The following is a 23,794-nucleotide window of genomic DNA, read 5'->3' on the forward strand; positions in this document are numbered from 1 at the left end:
TATCTCTCACAAGTAGAGCATAATCACCGTAGTTGGATACTCAATGCGGCCTCAAACAGGCAGCGACAATTTCCTTCACCCCTTGACGCGTAGGCTTCCGTCGCGCTACATCTCATATGCATTCTGTACAATGAATTTTCCTACATATTCACTGTAAACGCCTGCTGCTGCCTCTTACTACCAGACTGTACACCTTGAAAGACTTCAGTTCATCGTCGCTCGTTCACTTCTCACGTTGCTTTGCCTCACGAATCGCTTCGTGCACCGTTAGTTTACTTTGCGTGTAAACAGAACCATCTAGAAATGCTAAGTGTAACAAGTACACTCTATGGGCCAGTCCATCCGGCGTCGCTACCTGAATTATGAGTGCTTCGGATAAGCGCTCATAGGATCGCTATCTGCGTAAGTACTAGTAGCGGTACTGGCCACGTACCACGTGTGAACTGAACTCCAACACGGCGACTTCAATACTTTCATTGTCAGATCGTGATCATTCATACGTGAGTACTCTTTCTTGGTTCCGAGGGTGTTCTAAGGTATGAAGGGCTTTATCGGACAAAAATCGAATGGGCTAGTACCTTAGCGCAGCACGCGGACCGGATCCCGAATGGCCCGAACGGGTCCGGCGGGCTCTATTGGGCACCGCCGTGGAACCTCATGATACCAAACCATCTGGCGCGCCGGCTAGAAATTCCGCCAGATCCCGATCTGTGCTGCCCGATCCCGACGCTGCTCTCTATTTCTGATCGTTTCCTGCCCAATCCCGTGCCTTCCTGAGTCCCCCCGAGCGATCGCGTCACGTCGCGTACCGTTGCCTCCCGCCGCAACCCGACCGTCACTCCGCGGCGCCCGAGATCCCTCCAGGTCTGTTAGTAAGCCTAGCAAAACTCTTAAACCACGTCAGCTCACTCTCCGTTCCTTCTCCTCGTTTACGGCCATGTACCTCCGTATCTCATTCACAAGGTAGGAGAAATTCTGTCCAATGCTGTATATTGTCCAACCCCTCCACCATACGCACATACACAACCTTTACAACCGTAGCTAAGTGCATGATCGGTTGCTAATGGCAGCCCATGTTGCCTCCTCGGTGCTCCACCCTGCAACTCGTGGAGTATCTCAAGCAATGCGGCCGACGTAGTATTAGCCTCAGTGTGCCGAGCATCGCCCACATCTTCCCAACTCTCTCCAAGTTCCCAAGTTCGTTCTTTCCTGCCACCTCTGTTTGCTCGCATACTACCTCACTCCTTCTGTATTAGCGACTGCGACCAGCGCTTCCAGACCACATGAACTTGAATACGAATACCTTCATCGGGACTGTGCAGGCACCGTTGTAAGTCTTTCCGTACTGACTACTCTTTCCTGTCATCCTGACATCTTTTCTGTACTACTCCCAGTTCCGATGCAGGTGTCTCACAGCCTGGTCCTGGTCCTCCGAGTCCACTTCAGCCACTGCAGCCTGCCATCGCCGCCCCACATCTCCGACCCATTATTGGTCGGGGGTCGCCCCTTGCTCCACCAATTCAAGCATTCCAGTTTCAACGCCCGCCCTCGTCGCAGTCGTCCGATACACGGCGAGCCCAAAGTGCGCAGTTACTTACGTTAGACTCGTCCCGCCGGGGCCAGGTACGCAGGCTGTTATTCATCATTCCGAATGGCCCACCTTTTCTGAGCCATCCCCCGCATACTAGGCTCTCGTTGGGCGTTCCCAGTTCGCGCCAGGTGAAGTTGTTGACATTGCCATCATTCCGTGTTCGGTGCGTTCATTGCCTGTCGGATGACATGCCATCCTTTCTTCTGACGCAGCTGCGCGCAGCTTGAACAGGGGAAGCGGCTGTTCAAGGGCAGCTTTGCTGTCTCGGAAGCGGAAAAACGGGCGCTGTTTACCCTTCTCCAAGACCATGGTTGCGTCACTACTGTGACGCTAGATGAAAATGCCCTGCTGAAGCCTCTCCTCGACCAGCACATTCGCCAACATTGCGAGCATCGTCACATTGTCCTACCGACCTCTCAATCAAGCTGGAGTCTGCCTTCTTTGCGTGTTATCAGCGGCGGTGCAAAGCTTCAGTTTGTCAAAGCTAGCGCAAATGCTACGCTCACCTCGACCTCGACCTTGATGTCTGTGAAGAGCAGGTTTGCGAAGCTTCAAGGTGTGCTTGTGCCCGATCGAATTGTCATTCCTGTTGGTGCGTCGGTCAGTCATGTGACCGAGACTCATTGATTCTGAAGTCGCCTGGCATGTCCAATTTATCTAGTCCCCTCCGAGTCTGTGGTTAGTAAACCTATCACTGCTCTTGTTGCGCATGATTATCGGGATCATGAGCGTCTGCATCGCTGTTTTTCATCGCGTTTTCTGGCACTTCTCCGCCCTTCCTTGCGCGACAGCGTAAATACTGATACCTTATGCGCCGATCTTGAGTGTGTTTCCAACCCTCCGTCCCTTCCGACGGAGTGGGGTGTTACTGCTGGTGCTGGTGTATCCACTTTGACTCCTACATCGCCTTCAATCCCCATCCAGCCTCCCATTATGCCGACGTTTCCTCCTCCAAATACTATAGTAGATGGCCCGCCACCACCACGCCAGGCATTGCCTCCCCAGGCTCCTCGTCCTGTTCAGCCCTTTGGAGTGTCACTGAATCGGCCGCATTCGCGCACGTCCACCGTTCTGCTGGCAGCTCCAGCTGTGAGTCTTGATTTGCAAGTTCTCTGTTGATGGTCGCTCATACAACTTATATAGCTTCAGTCCCAGCAGCAGAGTGCGAGTGCGGAGTCAATGGCTATTGACCCTCAGCTGCTTGCACTACGATCTCCAGCTTTGCCAGCCTTACCGCCCGACCTGGGTCTTCCTCCCAATCAACATATGCTCTTCCCCGATCCTGGGCCACTGTACTTGCCACATGATCCCGCGCTGCCAGCCGCATCTGGAGTCCGCCGCTCTCGATCTGCGAGTATGGACGAATCAGTAAGTCCCCACTTCTTGCTGTTGTATCCCATCCTTAATCGGAAACTACCTTAGAGTACATCAACAGCACCATCGTCGAACCGCCAGCGTGTACAGATCAATGAAGACCGCATCATGGCGGAAATGGAAGAGTTTGAAGTCGAACTTGAGGTGCGCGCCTATAATTACTGTTGCTCGGCTGGTATCTCATGTTAAGAGTCCGCCCTTAAGATGGATGAAATGGGTGCTGGTTCAGTACTAATGGACGGCTCAGTCCAGAATCCCTTTCTGATGGACGAGACTTCAACTTCAGATGTCCTTATACCAGCTGAGCCACAGGATCATCAACACCCTGCGGCGGTGAGTCTTTGCAACACTGCGGCTTTGAACAACTACTGAGGCAAACAGCAGGGTTGGAAGGCAAATCTCATAGGGCGAGTGAATGTGGACATCGGTATGGCCTTGAAGTTCAAGGACGCATTCCATAAGGCTGCCTCCGACACTTGGCAGCGAGACGATGAGCCGCAGGTATATATCACTGCTCCTACAGCCAAGTTCAGCGCGCGCGCTGTTACCACGTATCTCGCCCAGAAGTTCCAGAACAAATATGGCGACCAAACATCCACTGATGTCTACAATGCGCCGCACGGGACTTCAGTTGATGATGTCAACCTTTCGGGATACTTGAACCCCTACACGCGCGGCATCTACATGTTCGTCCTTCCCACTGAAACTGAGTGCGTGTACTGAATGAAGACTCTGCCAGTGGTCCTGCAGTTGGGCCTGGACCCGAAGTCTCCACGTTCTTCGAGATTCTCAGAACACTTGCAGCACCTCACGAGAATGGTCAATTCGAACATCCATCACACCAGCGTGAGTCTCAGCCAATCCCCGTCCCATGGGGCCTGTGGGAGGAGCGCCATGGCTACGTTGTTCCAACTCTGGACGACATCACTGGAAACCTGCTCGAGGATGACCGAATGGCGGTGCTTTCAGCACAAGGTATGGTAGCGGCGTTGGTAATCGGTCATCACCTTCGTGCACCTAGGCCGATTCATCCCCTTGTGATTCTTTGGGCAATATTGGGTGATCGTGCCTTCGAGATGTCGCTAGAGCTCCTCGAGAAGTTTGATCATGTTGCTGCTCAGGAGCTCCGCCCCTGGTTTGCACTCGGACCAAGTGATGCTCTCCCGTCGGGCGGAATGTATTTGTCGCATCCGATCTGGAGTCTTCTCATGAATCGTCTTGGTATCCAGGTATGATATGCCGAATATTTGCTCGGCCGAGTTTAATGCTGAATGGCGCCATTGGCATCCAGCCTCGCCGAATTGGCTTCACTCTGGATTCGCGTACTAGACTCCGATACACGCGGCAACTCATCTGCTCCATCGTTTTGGGCAAGGTCGCAACATCTGCACCAGAGTTACAAGCATTCCGCCAGGGATTCGACATTGACATCGCTACCAGAGACGCTTTAGGAGCTGATTTGCAGCACTTCACCGAGGTAGGTCTCTTGTGGCTGATTGTGTACCCTGTCCAAGTTGTCTAACCCTGTTCCATTGCAGCTTTTCTCGAAACCTGTGCTTGTATCTGGAGGTCAGAGCGCAATTCTCGACCCGGTTGTCGTTATCAGAACGCTATATGACCGCACTGTGGCTGGTCCCCAGGATGTTGCACGACTCATTACTTTTGAGTTTACTCCAGGTGGGGCGCAAAGCGAACGCAGTCTTTGCGAGCGGATCGTCAAATTCCGCCTACTGCGCTGGCTACATGGACATGGACACCCGGATCATCCCCTGGTCCACAATACCATGCTGCTAGACCATGAATACGGCGACCCTGCAACACTTCGCGCGCGGCTGCTCTTACAAGCTGTAACTGAATGCCAAGATCTCCCTGTCGACCCCCTATGGCGCCTTCAGGTGCGCGTCCGAGTCTCCTACTAACCTACTAAGCTATGACAATCTGACGCAGTAATGGTCAGTTCCGATTCAACCATGCTGGTGTACACACCAGCAAAGTGCCTGTGCTTGATCTTCACACATGTACGGGCTACTGTGTCATTGACATCAACCCATGGCTACACAACGCACTTCTCGAGGAGTCCGATTTCGGCGACCCCTCGGTTGTTACCCTCTTCGACTGCTGGCTTCACGAGCAAGTTGTCCATAATCAACAAGACCACTCCTCTGTTTGAGCGCGCTCCTTCCGTACCCTTTGTACTGCTTTGTGCAAACTGGCCATACATTACATTCGCCTTCCTGTTTTCGTATGTGGTCTAATCACCATTCTAATCTTCTAACCATGGCTCGTTCTGATTGGTTTATAATGATATTCATTGCTGCACCGCTTTTGTCGCCATATTAGCACTATAAGCATTACCAATTGCATCAGTCTGCACGAGTGCTTGATGTACAAAGAATGAAGAACGAATGGATTCGGTAAACTACGCTATTACAGCTCAGGTCCCATGTTCGCCACAAAGGGCAATGGGTCGGCGGGAATAATCTGGCTCTGAGCGAGGTAGTCCGGATGTTACGTTCCCGCCATTCGTGTCGTCGAGGCACTCATGAGCTCGGACTGCATCGGCGGCGATAGTCCGTTCCTGCGCTCGCCGTTGTGCATCGACGTCGACAGCTGGCACCTGGGCTCGCAGAGGGCGTCTCTGAGGGACCATTCCCAGCGGATACATGGGTGTGGACGTGCTCGTGCTTCTTGTGATTCACCGCATGCTTCTTGGATGCATACGTCGCGAGGGGAGAGTGCGAGGGCGCAAGGAGTGTGTATGTGGGTGATGGAAAAGACACGGCAGCGAAGGGGGAGCCGCGGCGAAGGGAACAGTAGCAGCAGTAAAGAAAGAGCAACGGTGGCGAAGAGAGAGGGGTGGCAGCGGCAGTGAAGGGAGAGCACGAGGGAGCCGAAGAAAGCATGAGTGCAATGGAATAGGCGCGGCGACGGGGCGAAGGGAGATGCTGAAAAACGATTGCGGTGTGCGGCTGGGTATACCGATCGGCAGACTGACGAGTCTGGTGCGCGGGATGCTGGAGTCGCGGTAGATTTGAGGGTAGCCACCTCTTGTCGGCAGGCGGAGGCCGACGCGGCAGGCATCAGCGGGAGCGCTGACCGGCAGAGCCAAGCGAGCGTCCTCAGCTGCGCTGCGTGCCAGCGGATCCGCCGCCAGAGAGGGTGTACCTCGCCATCATCCGGAGGGTCTCCGAGGCTGAGTGACCCGCTGCGTGGCACTCATCCTATGGGCAACCGGGGACTGGCGTGGTAAGGAAGGCCCCACGCCTTAAAGTTTGAGATGGGGAGAGAGCCGCCGGGGCTCGAGCGCGGGCACGCTGAGTTCGGTCGCGGGGCTGTACGACGTCGAGGGCAAGAAGCCGTGGGCACCTACGCAAGTTCATGCCCAGTCATCATAGAACCTGCGAGGGAAGTGGACATCAGTTCGTCATATCTGCATTGCCAAACACGGCGATGACAAGAAGAACTCACCAAAAACCTTGCCCGCAGACTGTCACCCGAGCCAAACCGCAACGTGTACATTGACGCACGTCTGCAGTGTCAATGGGCAAAGAGTGCGTGCGCACTTGAGGAGAACCGGAGGGGGTCTGCTGGCCGCATAGGCCGCATAGTCAATGGCCACTTATGACAATTGAAGCAGCCAAAAACATACCTCGTATGGAACCCTGTATCTCCTCCGTCTTCCGGGGATGCTCATTTCGTAGCCGCCGTCTGGCTTCGACGGCTACTTGTTGTTTCGCACGCTGTTGGCCCAGCTCCAATGGGCAGTCGCAAGAGTCGAGAGTTGACACGCAAAAGGGGAGAAGGGTGTATGCAGTATGAGGTTGTCGTGTTGTAGGGAGCCGCGAACCGCCTCGAGTGGATGAGCCTGAGGTTGCCTAGTCTAGGGTTTGGAGAGTCTGCGGTAACGGTAACGACATACGTGACACACCGCGCGGTCAACGTCAACGCACTGTTGGGGAACACGCACGACGCAGTGCTCCGCAGATCCAGTTTACCAGAGGAAAGCAGTGCGGCGAAGGCTGAGGATAGTTGGCGGTCGTCGCTATCAGTCAACGTGCGTAGACGCTAGCCACCACCACAAGCGCCGGCGCGGTGGCGCGCGATTGCAGCAATGCTATTCAACTCCTGGCGGAAGACCGCACTCCCGAAAATCTCTCTGTACGCAGAATGCCTGTTTTATATGCAAAGAACATATCTCCGAATTTTTATTGACTAAACCCTCAAGCTGAGAGTAGGAGGTGGGTTAAGGCCGCACTTTGCGGGTGCGTCGGCAAACACGATCACGTGGACAACGCGCGTCACGTTTGTTTAACGCATGCACGTGTGGAGCGCCTCGGCACTTGGGCCATATAAATGGACCACCCAAACAATGCGCCCTCTCACCGCGCCCCATCGTAACAGTAAAGACATTCTGTCCGGCGGGTGCGCTCTTCTTCTCCCCCTGATTCCAACCGACCGCCGTATACCGCAGCAGGTGCTCTTGCACCCATAGGTAATATTTCATTAGCTACTACGCGCGTCGTCAAGTGCGCGCATACTGAGGTACAATACAGCTACAGCGTCGTGCAATGCCGGCCATCTGGCCATGCCGCACACTTCCGCAACACCTACTCAACAAGCGAGGCCTGCCTGGAACGTTAGCTGGGCCGGGGTAATGGCCCACAGGTGGTAGGGCATTGAATGCGGCCGACGTTCACGCTCTGCACGTCTGCCACGCACCTCCACATCAGGAAAAACACTTCGAACTTCAGCAGTCTTGAATGAAGAACACCTGGTCTTATTCAATCTTTCACAACTTGTGTTCCTCAATTAAGTGCACCATGTGCATGAAGACTGCTGAAGTTAACTATAGTATCTTTGAGAAATTTGTCTTGTCCCCAAGTTGCAAGATATGCAACTTTAGTTCTACAGATTAAGACACATAAGTACACATTAGTTGGCAAATGACCTCTTAACTAAAAATATGCATGATGAGATGTCAGATTGCTCAATATGAAGACTTCACCAAGATTTCACCTGACAAGTTAACACATACTATATCTGGCAACAGTAATGGGGTACAAATAAAGATTATTTGTTTTTCCCTGGGATTATGAGTATATTACCCTACTTACAACAGATGCTGTGGTCAAAGTCATATTGTCAAGGATTTGGACATATTTGACCTGTTAAGGTTGAGAGACAGCAAAAGAACACTTAAGCATGCAAAGTGAGACAAGAAGCCTGCCCTTGAGCAAATTATGAGTCTACACAAGGTCTGCAAGGCAACAGATAGTGCCAAGAAGAAATGAGGCCAGTCTGAGAGCCCAGGGATGCACAGGGGCTGGGCTAACAGGGGGCAGCAATTGCAGATTTCTCTAAGTCCAGAAAGATAGTCAATATAGGTTATTGTAGAAGGGAACAAGCACAGGGACCTATGGTGTAGTGGTCACAAGTTTGTGCTGGGAGTGTGGGAAATTAGTTTAGCAGGTCAGGGGTTCAAATCTGGGAAATGGCAGATTATTTTGGGCAACATTTTTGCATCTGGGATGCCTGTTATGACAGCATATGCACAAACACAGCAGAATCATGAGAGAAGTCACCCCAGTAATGATGAAAAAACATCATTCTTGCTTGGAACGAGTGTTTACTTTGGTTACTTAATGGAACTTAAGTAAGACAATTTAAGAAATCGACTTACCTTAAGGCTCTTGTGGCACATAGTGACACATAATGTCACTTTTGGCTCTCCACAAGACCACTTAAGACACGAACGTTTTTCCTGATGCACCGCCAGCGCCCTCCGACCACCGTTCTCATCGCCTCCGAACGCGTCTACTACGGGACCTTGCTTGTCCTACTTGAGATTATACGCCAAGTCTCAGCGTGCCGCTCTGTCTGACGAGCTCGCCCGGTTGCTGACGGACACTGACACGCACCACGGAACGCCTGACATGCACTGCTAGACGCTGTGCAATGTCGTCCTCCGACCTCCACTCTCTAGCCGACTCGCTCGCTGCCGTCGGGGACTTTGACGGCTCGCTCGCCTCCACCCTCACCCTGCCTGGCTCAGTGAACACCCAAGCATCCATGCCTGCTACCACTCTCGGAACGACAGCCCACTCGCAAGGCGCGCATGACTTCAGACCGCGCCCATCGACGTCCGCATCGCGCGAACCCTCCCCGCCCGCGCACGCCGGTCCAAGTTCCAGTCAAAGTCTCTCGCCGCGCACGAAACCGTCTACGATCAAGCTTTCCTCGCCGGCTCGCGACGGGGGCGCCGCATGGGTCCGTGTGCGCTGCGCGGGCACACCGCACGCGCGCTCCGCCGTCCCGTCGCGAGCCGGCGAGCGCGCTCGTGGCCGCCTGTGCGCGCGAGTTGCCGCCTGCACGTGCTGTTGCCGCCACCCGCCGCCGTCTGCGCCCTCGCGACCTGCCACTCGCCGTCCGCGACCTGTCACTCGCCGTCGTGCGCGCCCTCGCCCACCCGCGCCTGCACGCGCCGTTGGCCCACCCGCACCGCCACCGCCACCCGCCGTCCGCGACCTGTCACCCGCCGTGGTGCGCGCCCTCGCCCACCCTCCATGCCGTCTCTCTACTCCGTACGATGTCACGGTTGCCTTGGCCCCTCGCAGAGGCCGGGTGATGAGCTGCCCGTACCGGAGCCCGACAGCATCGACATGTGACATTGTTACACAACCATCGGTATGTACCAGGGACTTCTTTTTACACCGAGTATCACTGACAAATGCAGATGCCATAATCGCCACGGGCCACACAGCCTGCCCACAACGTTGCCTTTTGCACACCACGCCCCGCCCGTCGCGCATCCGCCAACCACTATCTCTGGCCACGTCGTGTCGCCCGCACCCCGACTGCATCCCTCACCGCGTCGCGTCGGTCGCCCGCATTCGCATTGCACGCGAGTCGTTACGCCTGCGCACTGTGGCTCCCCGGTACGCGCCCGCGATCGTCCCCGTCGCGCACCTGTCACTTTCGTTGATTCCCAAGAGGCCATTGGGAAGCTCGCCCGCCGCCGCTGCACCCAGAGCGATGCCCCCGCCGCGCGCTGGCGCCCGTGCAGGCGTCCGCACGAGCGCCACGCGTTTGCATCACGTGCCAAGTCATCCGCGCCGCCCGCCGTCGCGCGCACAACCGCGTCGCTCCCGCCTTTCGCGCGCGCATTCCTCACGCGACACGCCCACGGCGTGCGTCGGACCCACCCACGCCGCGCCCGTCCGTCGTTCGAGTCGGCTACCCGCGCCATCCCGCCACGTCCCCGCCACCTCACTCCCGGCGACAACGACGCTTCGCCCGCCACGCGCACGCTCGCCGCCCGCCACGTCGCCCGCCACGTCGCCCGCCGTGCTCCCCAGTCGCCTACCCGCCACGTCCCAACACGGCGCGCCGCCACGTCCCAACGTGGCACGCCTACGCGCCACATCCCAACGTGGCACGCCCACCGCGCCACCACCCCAACATGGCGCGCCACGTCTCAACTTAGCGCGCGGCTACATCCCAACATGGCACGCCTACACGCCACATCCCATGGGCCCGCCACCGTCCTCTCATCACCGCCACCATCCTCTCCTCACCGCCACCGTCCTCTCCTCACCGCCACCTCCCCCTCCCTCCCTCGCACATACACCCCCACCCTGGTTTGGACCGGCTAGCCAGCTGGACCCTAGGGCGGTCACGTGTCACATCCCCCCTGGATTGGACCGGCGAAAGCTGGACCCCAGGGGGCCGCCTTTCGCGTGCGCATTCCGCACGCGAAACGGCCACGGGGATGGCGCGGTGCGCTGCACAGCACCACATCCCACGCGCCACATCCCAACGTGGCACACCTGCCACGCCACCACTGCAGACGCTTCGCCCCCCGCGCTTGCCTGCCAGCACGCACCCGCCCCCGCCCACCAGCTGGCACCCTTGCAGTTTGTTCTGCGCCACGCCGCCGCCTCGCGCCGCCGTCCCTCACCGCGTCCCGTCACGTACACTCTCGCCCGTTACCGTCCAGCGCGCACGCACTGGCGCCACCCGCGACCTACCAGGGGGTGGATGCGCGACACGGCGCGGCCTTACACGGCCTGTACAATGTGGGCCTGTAACGTGCCACTGCAGTCCGCGATGCCCGACTCGAAGGGTAGCGCCTCCTCTAGCTGCACAGCCACATGGCGCTGACGATGAGGGGCGAGCGATTGAGCATGTCTGGTGTGCCGCGGCGTGAGTACTGCAACTATCAAAGATAGTTGTTTCTCATCTTGCTCTCAGCCATCGATCCGCCATGCTCCTTCCTGAGTGGCGCGACTGACGGCATATACCCGACTTCGCCCCTCTTCAGCAGCCGTGCGCGTCCAGGAGGGTTACCTCCGGTCGCCTGGCAAGCGGACAATCGCCGTGCTGCCTTCAATTGGCAGGTGTCTCGTGCTCGCAACCGCCCGCAGGCAGCGCTGATCTCTATGACGTCGTGAGACAGTGCGCTGCCCGCTACTGCACGTCATACGCAGCGTACTGCCGCTGCATTTCCCACACTGCGGACGACTCCTGACCTGCCACGCAAGACACCTGTGACTCGGGGTGGTGAAGGGCCTAAGGCTGCATCGACCCGCCGAGCGACCTCAAGCCCGAGCCGCCATCGCCCTAGCCGCCACTCGAACATCCTCAAGTCCCGACATTCCTATTTCGCGGGACGTGTGCGGCGAGCGGGATAAGTGGTGAGTCTTCACGTCACAACGCTCCATATGCAGGACTTAAACCCAATATGCCCCGCTCAGCGTATTCGCTTTCCGGCGACATCGTCACGCTCAGCTGCAAATTCGGGCTACGCGTTTCGTCACAACATGCACGCCATTCATCCTCAACCTCGCCAGGAGCCCGCATGGTCGTACCAGATCCACAGTGCGTCGCCGCACGGCTCGCTTGCGGTCATGGGTGTGAACATGTTCATGTTCGCGCTTGTGATCGTCTTCGTGGAAGCGCAGGGGGCTTGTGCAGCTGCTTGGGTGCAAGGTTGAAGAAGTGTTGCTGGAGAACGCGGTGATACTCGTGGGGAAGGCGGATGCTTTGGTGTGCGTCTTGCCCTCTCATGCCCGTGTCTCAACAGCTGACATGAAGTGAGCCAGCCTGCATGCCCTCGTTCGATGACCACACTCTCGCAGGGTTCGCAAATCACCAATCTTCACCAGAGCGCCTGCTCGGCGATCACGCGCCCACACTCGGGTTGCTGTTGCCCGCCCGCTACTCCGCCAAGCTGTCGTATCGCCCGTTTACAGACGCCAGCAAGATGGTCTGAATCGCTCTCGCATACAGCGTCGCTGTCGCACTCACGCACGCACAGCGGACGGCCTGACGAACGGAAACGTCTTCTTCGTGTCCTCGACCGACGCCGGCAAGGACCAGCTCGCGTACGTCAACGACGCCGGGGACACCATCATGATGGTCGACAACTCATCCACCGTCACCGTCGGCCAGAACTGCAACTCCGTGTGTCTGGATCCACACCAAGGACTACTTCACGGTGGGCAGCCTGTGGGTGACCGGCACCGAGCACACGTACCGGGTGCTCCGTGTGGCCCGCGTTCTGGTCATCCGCGGTGAACTGCCAGGCCGAGCGGCAGAGAGTCGTATCCGCGAAGCGTGTGCGTGAGCACTGACGCGGGGGCGGCAGGCAGATCAACACGTCCGAGGGCATGAACCAGGTGGCGATGAACCAGATGGTGCTGCACACTGGCGACGGGTGCACGCACTCGGCGAACGCGCTCCAGACGGACACGCTCGTCAACTCGACCGACTGCTCGAAGGCCGCGAACGAGAATGAGGGGTGCATGGTCACGACGCCGACGAAGAGCTTGTACGGCGTGGGCTTAGCGGCGGACGGCGGAGGCGTGTTCATAACCGAGTTCGCAAATGAGGGTATCTCGTGAGTGCATGCCTCGCTAAGTCGCGGCTGCGCGCTGACGCCTGTGCCCGCAGGATATGGTTCTTCAACCGCTCCTCGGTGCCGACCGTGCTGCAGAGCAACGCGTCCACCATCAACCTCTCTGACCTCGGCACACCCACCTCTGTCTCCGCGGCGGGCACTGCATCGACAAGCTGCGCCTCTCGCAGTCGTCCGCGTCATCCCTCGCCCTCAACTTGAACGACCCGCCGCGTGACCCTGCACCGCCGCAAGTTGCGCCACTGTGCCCCCAGCGCCCCTGCCAGAATCGCCGACGACCCCCGAACGCCGTGTCCGCGATGTTGCCCACACTGATCCGCAAGCAGCACACGTGCGAGCAAGCACGCTAGTTTGAACTAGCCCATGTCCCATGTCCTCGTGGATGGAGATGGTTGGGAGCAGTGTCGGGCGGAAGTGGGAAGAGTGGCAGAAGGGCGATACGTGCACCATCTCTTTGTTTTGTACACACACGCTGGTGCTGACTGATACCGCTGGCTATGTCTGACGGTATATCATAGGTTTGCAAAGGGCTAGAAACACGCATCCGTCCTGTTCTCGGACGCGTCGTAGTCACTCTTCTCCGCTCGCGTCGCCTGGCCAGGTGTCGAGCAGCGATACCAACGAACCCATTCGCGGCGATGCTTTCCCGCTCTTGACGTCGCCTTCACCCTCACCCTCCCCGGTTGGCAAGCAGGCTGTGTTGTTGTTGTTGTTGGAGGAGGATGATGGGATGTGTGAGATGTACGAGAGGAGGCACATGTTGCCGCCGTCGATGAGTCCACGCGCAAACACAACCCGTTCATGCACTGTAAACACATATTATAGGATAGTACTAGTCTTCAAATACATTGCTTCAGCGTGCTATTGGACCTTCTGGCACTATCTGAGGCGAACTGAAATGATCTGATGAGGTATGTCTGGAGTGTCCTGAGGATTCCGGTTTGTTGTTGATTCCGAATCCGATGATTCGACCAATGATTCGCCAGCAACCTCACCTGCGCACAGAGTAGAATGTTGTTTCATACTGTACCCACCTTACTTATGTTGCACTTAATAGAGGGATAGAGCATCTACACATACGTTGAACACCTCAATGCCACTCTCCAGAGCAAGCGCCCACGCGGTGGTGCACGCCACACAGTCACGGCTCACTTCTTACTCAACTTGCTGCAGTAAAATTGTCTGCCAGCACATTCTTACTGGATAGAATGTTTGTTTATAGGTCCAAAAGCACTCTCATCAAATCTTGTGGCTTGCGTCTTGAAGCTGAAAGTAGGATGTGTGTTAAGCCCCGCGTCTTGCGTGTCACAATGAGTGACATTATCACGCTCGTGTCACAGGAGTGCCACCGCCGCGATGGTCAGTACTTCCGCCCCTTGCAGAAGCAAGCACAACCCAACCCATCCCAGAGAATGAATGATCCCGGCGTGGGTGTGTACAAGTCAATGACGGGTGTCTCATCATCAGAACTGAGCCAAGATTTTGTACTCTAGGTATAGCAATCCCGGCAGTGGGACTTCAAGATGGTAACACCGACGGTAACACAGATAGCAGCAACGGTGAGGGTGAGTTGAGCCAACCTACGGATCTAGGATTGTCAGCTAATGAAGAAAATGTTGGTCTAATTCAGATACAAGCCTCGGGTTCAGTGTACTGGATGCACAGAATACCTGGCAGCGCCTTGTAATGCTCTGTGGGTCTCAGTTCCAAGCCCCAGAGAATTATCGCAAAGCCGAAGCCAATAGTGTGTCAAATGCCGGTATGTATTTTGACCTTAGCATGATTGACATTCCCTGATTGCAAATCTGGCAGCAATACATGCCGTTCTGGACGCCCCTCAGGCTCTTGAGAATGAAGGCAGGAGCGTTGAACTTGCCGGCCAGCTGGCACCGACAACTTTATCAGACAATCCGCCACCTTTTGCGCTTCCTGCGGGCCCGCCTGAACAGACGTTGTTGGTCAATACTCAGGCTCAAACAACCGAATCGGTCCTGACCATCATCCTCGCTGGGTTCGATCAAAGTGTCCTTGATAATCCGACTAGTTACCTGGAGATTATCCCGGTTGGGCTCCCTTTCACGTGCGAGCACTTGGTTTCTGGCCTCATCAATGCTCAATGCCGTCCTGGGCGGATTTTACAACATCTGATTGCCCAGGGGCGCGCCTCGACCATTCGTTTTGGCGCCTCTCGTCATGCCCTCGATGTCGCGGAACACTCACCGGACGAGTACTTCAGTTACCAGCGGGGCTTTCGCGAGCACGGAGACCTCGCAGCCATTCTGAACACCACATCTGGACACACTGGGATCGAGCCCTGTGGAACAGGCCTCAACTTTCCCAGTTGTGTCGAAGTGTATGACCATGCTCGGAACATGGATTCCACTCTACCCGACGACGTTCCTTTGTATTCTGTTTACTTCTATATTGATCAGGTGAGTACGGTACATCATCTTAGCGACAATCACCGTGACACCCTCCTGACGCTGTGGCAGATGGTGAATCCATTGCTGTCATCATCTGCACGGGCAATACCAGTCCCGGTCCCAGTCCCCGCCCCTAGCATGAATCCGCTCAGCAACAGCAATGTGGATTTGACAAGCACGCATCATTCTCAGGCAACCATCCAGTCTCTACACCCATCTCAGTCTCTGGAGAATGGGTCAACCAGCCACTCTCATGGGCTCTTGGTAACATCTTCCGACGCTCGGCTCCTACAGCAGTATCTAGACCAGCACTTCCCTGACGAAACCGACATCATCACTGCGATTCAGAGTCGCCAGGAACAACTCCAGAGCAGCGCTAGCACCAGCCGTTCGCGCAGTACCCGGAACCGCCCCCTACCGCTGAACCTTTGGTTGTTCCGATTCCGACAGCTCAAGAACATCCTCTCGCATTTTGGCATCCCGGTCAACAGTCCCGTGGGCACCTTGGAGTTGCGTGTACAAGGGCATTTGCCTCAGTCGGTGGGATCTAGAGTTCAAGGACGGTCAGCCCGTGTGAAGTATGAAGACATATATGAATGGGCGGGAGTGGAGAGAAGCACCGCAGCGAACATTCGCCCTATCTACCTGCAGCTTGAAGCCGCATATCGTGCAAACCATCCTGTCAACCGCGCCCACATCTTCGTCTCCTTACCTGAAGCCCAGCAGCACCTGATCAAGCTTGCTGGCTCTATCATTGAAGGAAAATTCTTCGTTGGGATCGAAGACGAACTGGATGCGGATGAGCAGCTTCCTTGGGTAACGATGAAACGGGAGACCTGTGTAGAGGAATTACGTGTCTTTCACAAGACCTCAGGACGTGAGTCCCTCCGACTCTATCGTGACATAACAGTGGCATATCTCATTATCTTTACAGAATTTCTAAGTGATGCTGTGAGCGGATCTTAAGGGTAGTATTTGCTCTATACGCAGATGCTGTATTCCATAGATTACTCAGGATTGATGGTGTACATCTGCTGGCATATCCTAAGAGCCTCCACCCACACTAAGCGGCAAATCCCCATATCCCGAGTCGTGCGGTTAACGCGGAGTGCAAGCTCTGCATCAAAAGCAGCCACCTCAGCGGGCGTAAAGGGGCAGTTTGGTGCCTCGCATTCGACCACAGACAACTCGCTGGGCCGAGTGTACCCTGGAGAGAATGGGTTTGCCGCCTCCCACTCGTCCGGGTTGTTGGCAAGATGGTGCGCCATGAGCATGGGATCATCCAGGACATCCCAGTCGATCCCATAGGCCTGTGGGTCATCAACAGTATCAGGGAGTGCTTCGCGTCGCTGGACACGGAGTTCCTGGTGATTGCTGATACCCCGTGGCCCATTCTCAATCATTCCAAAGATGAAGCGGTCGCGAGGGCTGCGGGAGCGGTCTGCAACGTGCCGCTCATGGAGGGAATGATTGTTCCAGGATGCGGCCCAGTCCTGGACATCCACGTTGATGTTTGCCAAAAAGAGATGGTGAACAAGCCAGATGTGTGCAGGGCGCGAACAATGGAGACCGGCGTTGTGTTCGAGCTGAAGGAAAAAGTTCTTCCACTTCTGGCCTACCCCACGGGTGAAGTCGTACCATAGGCGCTCAACACGAGTGTTATGGACGCTCCTAAAGTCATCGTCTCAGTACAATGACAATGACAATGAGATCATTGCACTTGCCTGCCCCATATGTATGATCCCCGTCCATGACCTCGATGCTCATCCTGCCACCGAGCAACTAGCACATTCTCACCACCGTGATCGCCCCGGACACGGCTCGGATCGCCACAATCTGCGCGTGCACGGTGGAAGAGGAGCAAGACTGTCTCGGCACGGTTATTGTTATGCACGCGGATGCCGACAATGTACCGGGACCAGCCGTCAATAAAGCAATGAACAACGAATTTCCACCGAATAAGACCTGTAAAGAAGGCTGCTATGAGTATCACAACGAGTTAGATGCCGCATGTCACGCACCATGCTGACCATCATGGTGCCACAGTGCATTTGGGCCAGCAACCTTGTATACTCGGCGGTGAATACGCCGATCAGCGAAGATATTGCCCGTTACACCATGCACACGAATATAGGCCGCAAGGAGCCGGGTGCGCGGAACGCGGTGGCCCTGAGCACGCAGACAGCCAGCCAGCATGCGACGCCCAAAGTTGGGAAAGACCGAAAGGATGGAGCTTACTATGACGTCGAGCTCGGTATCAGTGAGTGTAGAGACCGGCAAGGTTGTAGACGTATGAGTGCGTGTGACATTCCCAGCATCATCCGTGGCCTGCTGAATGACAGGTGCACCAGGCTCGACAAGGTTGTGCTCCAGGGCTCGTCGGCGAACAGTGCGGCTTGAGCAGTTGAAGACTGGTGCCAAGCCAGTCGGTCCTCGCATCTGTAAGCTAGTCTCCAGGAACGTAGGGTTGATTTCGACACGTGGACGTCCTCGGCGTCCAGTTCTTACACGTTGGGCAACAACCATGGGTGGTCCTGCTGGCGGATCCGATGAGCGGTGGACTGCGTCGTCAAGGACATCGACCATATTGGAGACACCAAGGCGGAGGTCATTGAACTCTGCGGGGCGAAAGAGTGCGCAGTGCTGTGCAGAGGGAAGTTGTAGTGTTAGCTGAATCAACGACTTAAACAAGATAGGAAGCGTACGAGCTCTGCCTCAGCAAGAAATCGCAAAACCTCCTCCCTCTGTAACATCAACCTGTCTGCATCGCCGACTTGGGTCTGAGCGGCCGTCGTTACCCGATCACAGAGCACAAAATATGCTGATCGGATATTGTCGACAAGGGTGGTAGACCGGGCAACATCCTCGGCAGTGCTGTCGATGTTATCAACAAGGCTGGTGAGACTTGTGCGGAGGGTTGCGAGCTCGTCTGGCGGTATGAGCGCATGACTCTGCGCATGTTCAGGCCAAAAAAACTAATATGAGGAGCGGATCATACCTCTTCTGCTTGTGCATATAAGCGCAGAGCGGATTCCCGGTAAGCAGGCAGCATTTCGGTGTAGTCTGCCGTGCTGTGGAGTAAGATCCAGGCAGTGCGGTCACAGAGAGCTCGATGTCGGAATCGTATTGCATGTAGTGTGGCGAGATGCATGACAATCGCACCATCGAGTCCATGGAGCATGGTAACGAAACTGTGTTGAAGGTTCCGAAACTCATCCTCCGGAATAGACATGTGCTCCTGCCAGGCCAGTATTAGTCAAAGACAATAGTACCAGAGGTAAAAGGACGAAAGGCGGACCTGATCTGCATAAGTCTGAAGGCGGAGAACATCTTCCTGCCGCTGAGCGAGGATATCAACATCAGTGGCGTCAGAATCAAGCGCAGAGCGGACATCTGCTGCGAGAATTTGGAAAGCTGTACGTATGTTGAGGAGGACAGCAGCCATGAATGAAGCGGGTGATACGAGCACGAAGAACGAGCCTAACCGGCCACCTGAGCAACACCAAATGGCTCGGACTTGCTGACTCAGTGAATTCGCAGACAATAGGTGACTTTTATTCTGCAGCTCGCCGTGGCGTACAACACAGAAACTACGCTGCGAACTGAAGCGGGCGGTACAAGATCTGACGTGAAGTTAGATGGAGTGACAGGTAATGACAGGACGGAAAGTGACGGGAGCGGACGCGAAGGGACGGGAGAGGACGCGAAGGGATGGGAATTAACAGGAACCGACGGGAACTGGCAGGAACCGTCAGGAATGCACCATTTCGTATGGGATACATGTGCATAGCAACTCACTCAGTCTAGACATAACCCATTTAAGTCCAGGCCCATGGGTAATGCTGTCATGGAACATGAACGGACAGGAGAGGCGTCGAAGTGAAGGGACAGGGCGGGACATGAAGGGACAGGCTGCAACAGGACATGAACGGACAGGAAATGACGGGATTTGGCAAGATATGACCGATTTCCTTTGGATCCCGTTAGATCCGATCGGATCCCGGGACCTCCGAACGGAACACGACAGCTATGACAGTATTGGAACAGCTCTGACGGTATACTATGCGCCGAAGTAAGAATCCTTGTATTCTGATGGGATTCCGCTACATACGGTGGACTCACGTGGTCGCGGCTCCCTAAGGGCTATATAGGCTTGCAGCGAAGAGGTTTTTGTCCTGTGCGGACCTTGATACTAAGGACATGTCTGCTCCAATTCAAGATACATTTACTACGGGCCCTATCATGCTCGCTCGGGTCTGGTAGCAGACTGATTATGACTCGGGGACGCCAGGGCATGACACAAGCTGGCAGCCCATGTGTGTAGCTCACATCCTGGGAGGCTGTTCAGCGGCGTCACAGGCTCTCTGTTCCTCAATAGTTGCTGGAGCCTGACACTATCACCTTACGACGACGCACAGATATCATGGAACAGGCCTCATCTAGCGGGTCCAGAGTAGCTTTGAAGCCCACCTCCAACAAGTTCCGTCGCCTAGGCCGATGGGCAAGGGCTTCGCCGGTTTCCGATTCAATAGTAGCCTCTTGGTGCGGCGCGAGCATATCCTTCCTCTTTTCCGGATCCTACCTCAGCATACGGACCGGCGAGCGTACCGAGCGCAAGGACTCGTTCAATGGCGGGACTCCTATGATCGCATGTACTATCAGTGCTTATCCGAGACGCAAAACAGGCCCAGGCATCGACAACGATCAAGTCAACACATATGACTGTGGACCGTCGCAGGAAGTTATCCTCGTAGACGCGGACACTCTGATTACTGGGGCTCTTCCTGTGAGGCTCACGCTCACGCTCGTGGACTGGGCTTCTGTGTTTGGGCTAGACAGCCTTATTGTGGATAGCGTACGTCCGGATCGTTCAGGGATCGACACATCGCTGAGTCTATCAACTTTAGGAAGATGATGTGCAGGCTGACACCGATGACCCTCCACCGGTCAGGGTACTCGCTATCGGGGACTCTATCACGGCTGGGTACTCTGATGGCTCGCAGCCGGTCCCTCTGGGCTGCCTCAATGCCTATCCGCATGTCGCGAGGGAACGAATACAGACGGATACAGGCACTGCGATCGAGCTGGAGCTCGTAGCTTTCCCTGGTATCACGCTCGTAGCGCCTACGCTTGAGGAAAGAGACGAAGGTGTTGGGCAGGGAATGATAGACAAATTCTTCAACGTGAGGAGCCATCTGTGCGAGTGGTATTGCAGCTCGTGTGCATGGCCCACTCACGCGTTTCAATAGGTGTCTCAATGGTCTGACGAGCCCGCTAACCTGGACGAACAGCCTTCGATCATATTGATCGCGCTCGGTCAGTGTCGTAGCTATGCGCACGCTGTTTCATTGACGTCGTTCCGATGTAGGTACCAACGATGACGCGCAAGACGTTTCCCCTGAGCGATTTGCGTCCAGCATGCGCACCTTCATCGAACGTGTGCTTCAAGCGTACCGTGCCTCTGTCAAGCATATCTGTGTCCTGGTAGGTATCTACCTCACGGTGTCTCCTCTAAGCTCATTGGTGACGTCCGTAGCACCCCTTCCCCGACTTCACTGAGGACTCCGAGTTTGGATCCTTAGAGACTTCTGAGCAGGTGCCCATTACGCGAGACTTGTCGTCGGTCCTGGATGCATTGAGATCGGTCACGGAGGAAAGTGTCGAGTTTCATGAGTGGAACATTGGAGGGGATCTGCGGAGGGAGCACACGATGGATGGACTACATCCAACGCTTTCTGGGCATCGCACTCTAGGAGACACGCTCGCGCGGATGGTGGTGCCGCTCTTGTATCGGTCCGGATGCGTCTTGACCTGATTCATAGTGTTCGGTGATTGACAGAACTATTGGGCGAACCAGAGACAGCGCATAGTATCGCGTGAGTAGCAGCATGCTGGAGCTTTGACATTCAAGTTTGCCGTCCGATAGGTTGATTGCCATGCCCATATAGTACTGCCTGCGATTCCCAAGCAGCTTTGCGAAGCCCTGCACAATAATGAGTGGATACGCTGAATCTTGGCTGCATCCGACCCAGCGAGTGTCCTGGTTTTGTATGCTCAAAACGCTCGTTCACAGGTCTTCAAGTGAGCAGGGTTAGAAAAGCTGTAAGAAGTCTACGGTGGTACGAAACGTCAGATCGGTGCTGGAGAAAAGCAGACGAGGCGAGCCCAGTGAAAACACATTGAAGTTTGTCAACAGACACATTGAGAGTTTCCTTCGAATCGCTGCAACGGACATCGCTGTCGCGTCCGGAGTCGTGGACGGAGTGCTGGCTTGCAGGTCACCGTCTCGATGCAACAACATACTATCCGACCGCTCGATACGATCATACAGTATACAGCGCCATTACAACTCTGAATGCGAGGCCGTGCGCGCCGACCATGAAACAGCGGTGACCATGCGCCGACTATCCTAGTCACTGTCCGTATCAATGGAGATCTTCACTCGCTTTCGTGGTAGTGGCCCTCCAACTCCAAGTTCGTCGTCCGAGGAAATTTCTTCGGAGTCCGCAGCGTGCATCGCCCACCTCGCCCGTATTTCCCGTCTCCGCCGGCTGTCTGGGCTAAGATCGTCCGACATGGTCTGATTCGACATATCGGATTTACATTCAGGTGATGTTTCGGCGGGCGGTGGAGCTTTCTTATGTAATTCCTCGTCGAGGCGACGATTGAATCCAACGCACTGATAACCGATGACTTCAACTTGCATGATGCCTTTGCTGTACAGCTCGGGTAGGGTTTCCGCCACCGCATTCGTCTGGGGAGCGTCACAGGCGGTCTGCTGTGCCAGCGTTGCCGCCACGGCACTCTCCGTCTTTCCCTAAGTAATAGACCAGATAATGTGAGGACCTAGCAACGTTCCTTGGCCGGGATAAATTAGTGCAGTAGTGCTCACCGGGAACATCTTCCACATGATATCTCCCAGTCTGATCTCCCGTAGATCCTCCACCACCCGATAAGTTCCGACGTAAGAGATTTGATTCTCTTCTGCTCGGAAGACTTCATACGGGCGTTCCGAACTTCCTTTTTCGGGACAGCGTTCCGACCAGTTGCAAATACAGTCGATGGGGTCATATTCATGCATCTGAACAACCTGCATTGCATGATGCGAATTCGGAAACCACATTAGGTCTTCGCCTCCGATCAAGTCGAGTTCCTGCTTCAGGACACCTTCGCGACGTAACTCCGCAAGCCAATTTTCGAGGATTTTTCGCTGCATGAGGCGGTTCAGGAATGAGAAAAACCGACCATCATGATGTAGTTGATGATACTTACGGTTGCTTGCATTGGTACCAAACTCGGGTAGTCGATTCTTTCCGCAGGCTCGGGCAGTTCAGAAAGCTTCGCTTTGAATTGCTTGAACTACAGAACAGTTGATTGCGAGCATCGACGATGACAGTGGGTGACTAGTACCTTGTGTGTACCAACATCGTCACGGTGCTCGTCAGAGGTTTTGGCCTTGACGCTTAGGTTGTTTTTCTGAGGCCTAGTCAGCGACACGTAAGCACGATAGCATATTGACAAAGCCTCACTTTGTTCGCGTAATTCAACGATGCAGTGGTCTTCGTCAGTTGCTGTCTCAGCCGCTTCTCGGTAACAGTGGCCGCGTCGCGAGCAGCGAGAGCCACAACGCGGGCGTTCTCTGCTTTCGCGAGCTTATCCTGCAAATGCGCGCTGTCGACGAGACGCCGTTGAAGATCGGCGTTGCTTTGCGCTAGTTCGCCGCTCACGGTTTCCAACTAGGGAACACGGTGAACAAACCGACAGAGCACGCGGAGATGGGATCCGTACCTTCGCTCTTGCCTCCGAGAGAAGACGTTCCTGCCATGTTAAGAGATTCATCCACTTGCCACGGGAAACAAACCTCGACGATTCGCTTACAGTTTCCTCTCTGCGTGTCCGTTCTGAAGCGAAAGAGGCTGCTGACACTTGTTTGAGCTACGGCCCATAAGTTATCAGGATCGAGTCTCGGATCAATCTTTAGGGATTAGTGGAGGACAAACGATAAGTGCTTACTGCGTTATCATGATCACGCATATCAGCCGCACTTCGCCGCAACTCCTCCATTTCCTGTGTACGTTATGCATCTGCGTTCACACAGTGCGCCATTACGCGTGTTCGGAGTCACGCACCTTATTGGAAGCCTCAAGCCTTTTCTTGGTTTGCATCAATGTTGATCGCAACCCATCTCGTTCCTGGCACAGTCATGCATTGGGCCAACATTGAGGTAGGAACTTTGAGCCCTAGATAGACTTACCTTCTCCGATGCATTCAACTGTGACTCAATGCTCGAGAGCCTTTGTTCTAGGAAGTGGAGGAACTCTGTTTGCAGTCTTGGGCTTGCGGTTGGGAACGACATGATGACTATGCGAGGTCTGAAAGATGCGGATAGTATGAGCTAGTAGCACGAAGGTGGTATGCCTGCAATCCAAGTGGCTGCAGTAGTGGCCGCGTCACGGTGTTCACGCGCACGTTCAGTGCATACTATGCCGA

General features: G+C 55.3%; 6 protein-coding genes across 6 annotated transcripts; 4 read left to right on the forward strand and 2 right to left on the reverse strand.

The window, feature by feature from the left end:
- Nucleotides 1-1,047: 1,047 nt before the first annotated feature.
- C8Q71DRAFT_909529 (uncharacterized protein) lies at nucleotides 1,048-5,135 on the forward strand (the record flags this gene model as incomplete). The annotated part of the gene is made up of 14 exons (XM_047929048.1): nucleotides 1,048-1,330; nucleotides 1,395-1,623; nucleotides 1,689-1,754; nucleotides 1,814-2,183; nucleotides 2,253-2,269; nucleotides 2,417-2,680; nucleotides 2,735-2,959; nucleotides 3,014-3,109; nucleotides 3,170-3,298; nucleotides 3,350-3,651; nucleotides 3,705-4,194; nucleotides 4,257-4,442; nucleotides 4,504-4,860; nucleotides 4,923-5,135. The coding sequence occupies exons 1-14, from the start codon at nucleotides 1,284-1,286 to the stop codon at nucleotides 5,133-5,135; spliced, it is 2,991 nt and encodes a 996-aa protein (XP_047776227.1). The 5' UTR covers nucleotides 1,048-1,283.
- A 6,649-nt stretch (nucleotides 5,136-11,784) lies between these two features.
- Nucleotides 11,785-13,082, forward strand: C8Q71DRAFT_875275 (uncharacterized protein; the record flags this gene model as incomplete). The annotated part of the gene is made up of 4 exons (XM_047928383.1): nucleotides 11,785-11,953; nucleotides 12,282-12,427; nucleotides 12,616-12,863; nucleotides 12,917-13,082. 4 exons carry the CDS (start codon nucleotides 11,785-11,787, stop codon nucleotides 13,080-13,082), a joined length of 729 nt encoding a protein of 242 aa, XP_047776228.1.
- Nucleotides 13,083-14,567: 1,485 nt separating this feature from the next.
- C8Q71DRAFT_860285 (uncharacterized protein) lies at nucleotides 14,568-16,270 on the forward strand (the record flags this gene model as incomplete). The annotated part of the gene is made up of 4 exons (XM_047927778.1): nucleotides 14,568-14,640; nucleotides 14,694-15,313; nucleotides 15,374-16,181; nucleotides 16,239-16,270. The coding sequence occupies 4 exons, from the start codon at nucleotides 14,568-14,570 to the stop codon at nucleotides 16,268-16,270; spliced, it is 1,533 nt and encodes a 510-aa protein (XP_047776229.1).
- A 41-nt stretch (nucleotides 16,271-16,311) lies between these two features.
- Nucleotides 16,312-17,328, reverse strand: C8Q71DRAFT_798223 (uncharacterized protein; the record flags this gene model as incomplete). Its single annotated transcript, XM_047925804.1, has 3 exons — nucleotides 16,312-16,975; nucleotides 17,029-17,072; nucleotides 17,326-17,328. The coding sequence occupies 3 exons, from the start codon at nucleotides 17,326-17,328 to the stop codon at nucleotides 16,312-16,314; spliced, it is 711 nt and encodes a 236-aa protein (XP_047776230.1).
- Nucleotides 17,329-19,489: 2,161 nt separating this feature from the next.
- C8Q71DRAFT_773717 (SGNH hydrolase-type esterase domain-containing protein) lies at nucleotides 19,490-21,332 on the forward strand. The gene is made up of 5 exons (XM_047924467.1): nucleotides 19,490-20,159; nucleotides 20,212-20,487; nucleotides 20,554-20,620; nucleotides 20,673-20,788; nucleotides 20,841-21,332. Exons 1-5 carry the CDS (start codon nucleotides 19,728-19,730, stop codon nucleotides 21,117-21,119), a joined length of 1,170 nt encoding a protein of 389 aa, XP_047776231.1. The 5' UTR covers nucleotides 19,490-19,727; the 3' UTR covers nucleotides 21,120-21,332.
- Nucleotides 21,333-21,397: 65 nt separating this feature from the next.
- Nucleotides 21,398-23,762, reverse strand: C8Q71DRAFT_773718 (uncharacterized protein; the record flags this gene model as incomplete). Its single annotated transcript, XM_047924468.1, has 10 exons — nucleotides 23,559-23,762; nucleotides 23,434-23,496; nucleotides 23,318-23,371; nucleotides 23,183-23,239; nucleotides 23,093-23,122; nucleotides 22,834-23,040; nucleotides 22,715-22,780; nucleotides 22,577-22,663; nucleotides 22,197-22,514; nucleotides 21,398-22,121 (listed from the first exon to the last, which is right to left on the reverse strand). Coding segments are annotated over exons 1-10 (1,388 nt in total), but the record flags the coding sequence as incomplete, so codon positions are not given.
- Nucleotides 23,763-23,794: the final 32 nt, after the last annotated feature.

This window comes from Rhodofomes roseus (genome assembly GCF_022264815.1).
Source record: "Rhodofomes roseus strain CIRM-BRFM 1785 chromosome Unknown C8Q71scaffold_18, whole genome shotgun sequence".
In the NCBI taxonomy this organism is placed as follows: Eukaryota; Fungi; Basidiomycota; class Agaricomycetes; order Polyporales; family Fomitopsidaceae; genus Rhodofomes; species Rhodofomes roseus.

What these genes read in the sequence shown, in the direction of transcription:
- C8Q71DRAFT_773717 (XM_047924467.1), top strand. Translation starts at nt 19,728, where the DNA reads ATGGAACAGGCCTCATCTAGCGGGTCCAGAGTAGCTTTGAAGCCCACC. An exon ending in ACAGCCTTATTGTGGATAGC is followed by an intron (nt 20,160 to 20,211) that starts GTACGTCCGGAT and finishes TATCAACTTTAG; the next exon opens with GAAGATGATGTGCAGGCTGA. An exon ending in GATCATATTGATCGCGCTCG is followed by an intron (nt 20,621 to 20,672) that starts GTCAGTGTCGTA and finishes GTTCCGATGTAG; the next exon opens with GTACCAACGATGACGCGCAA.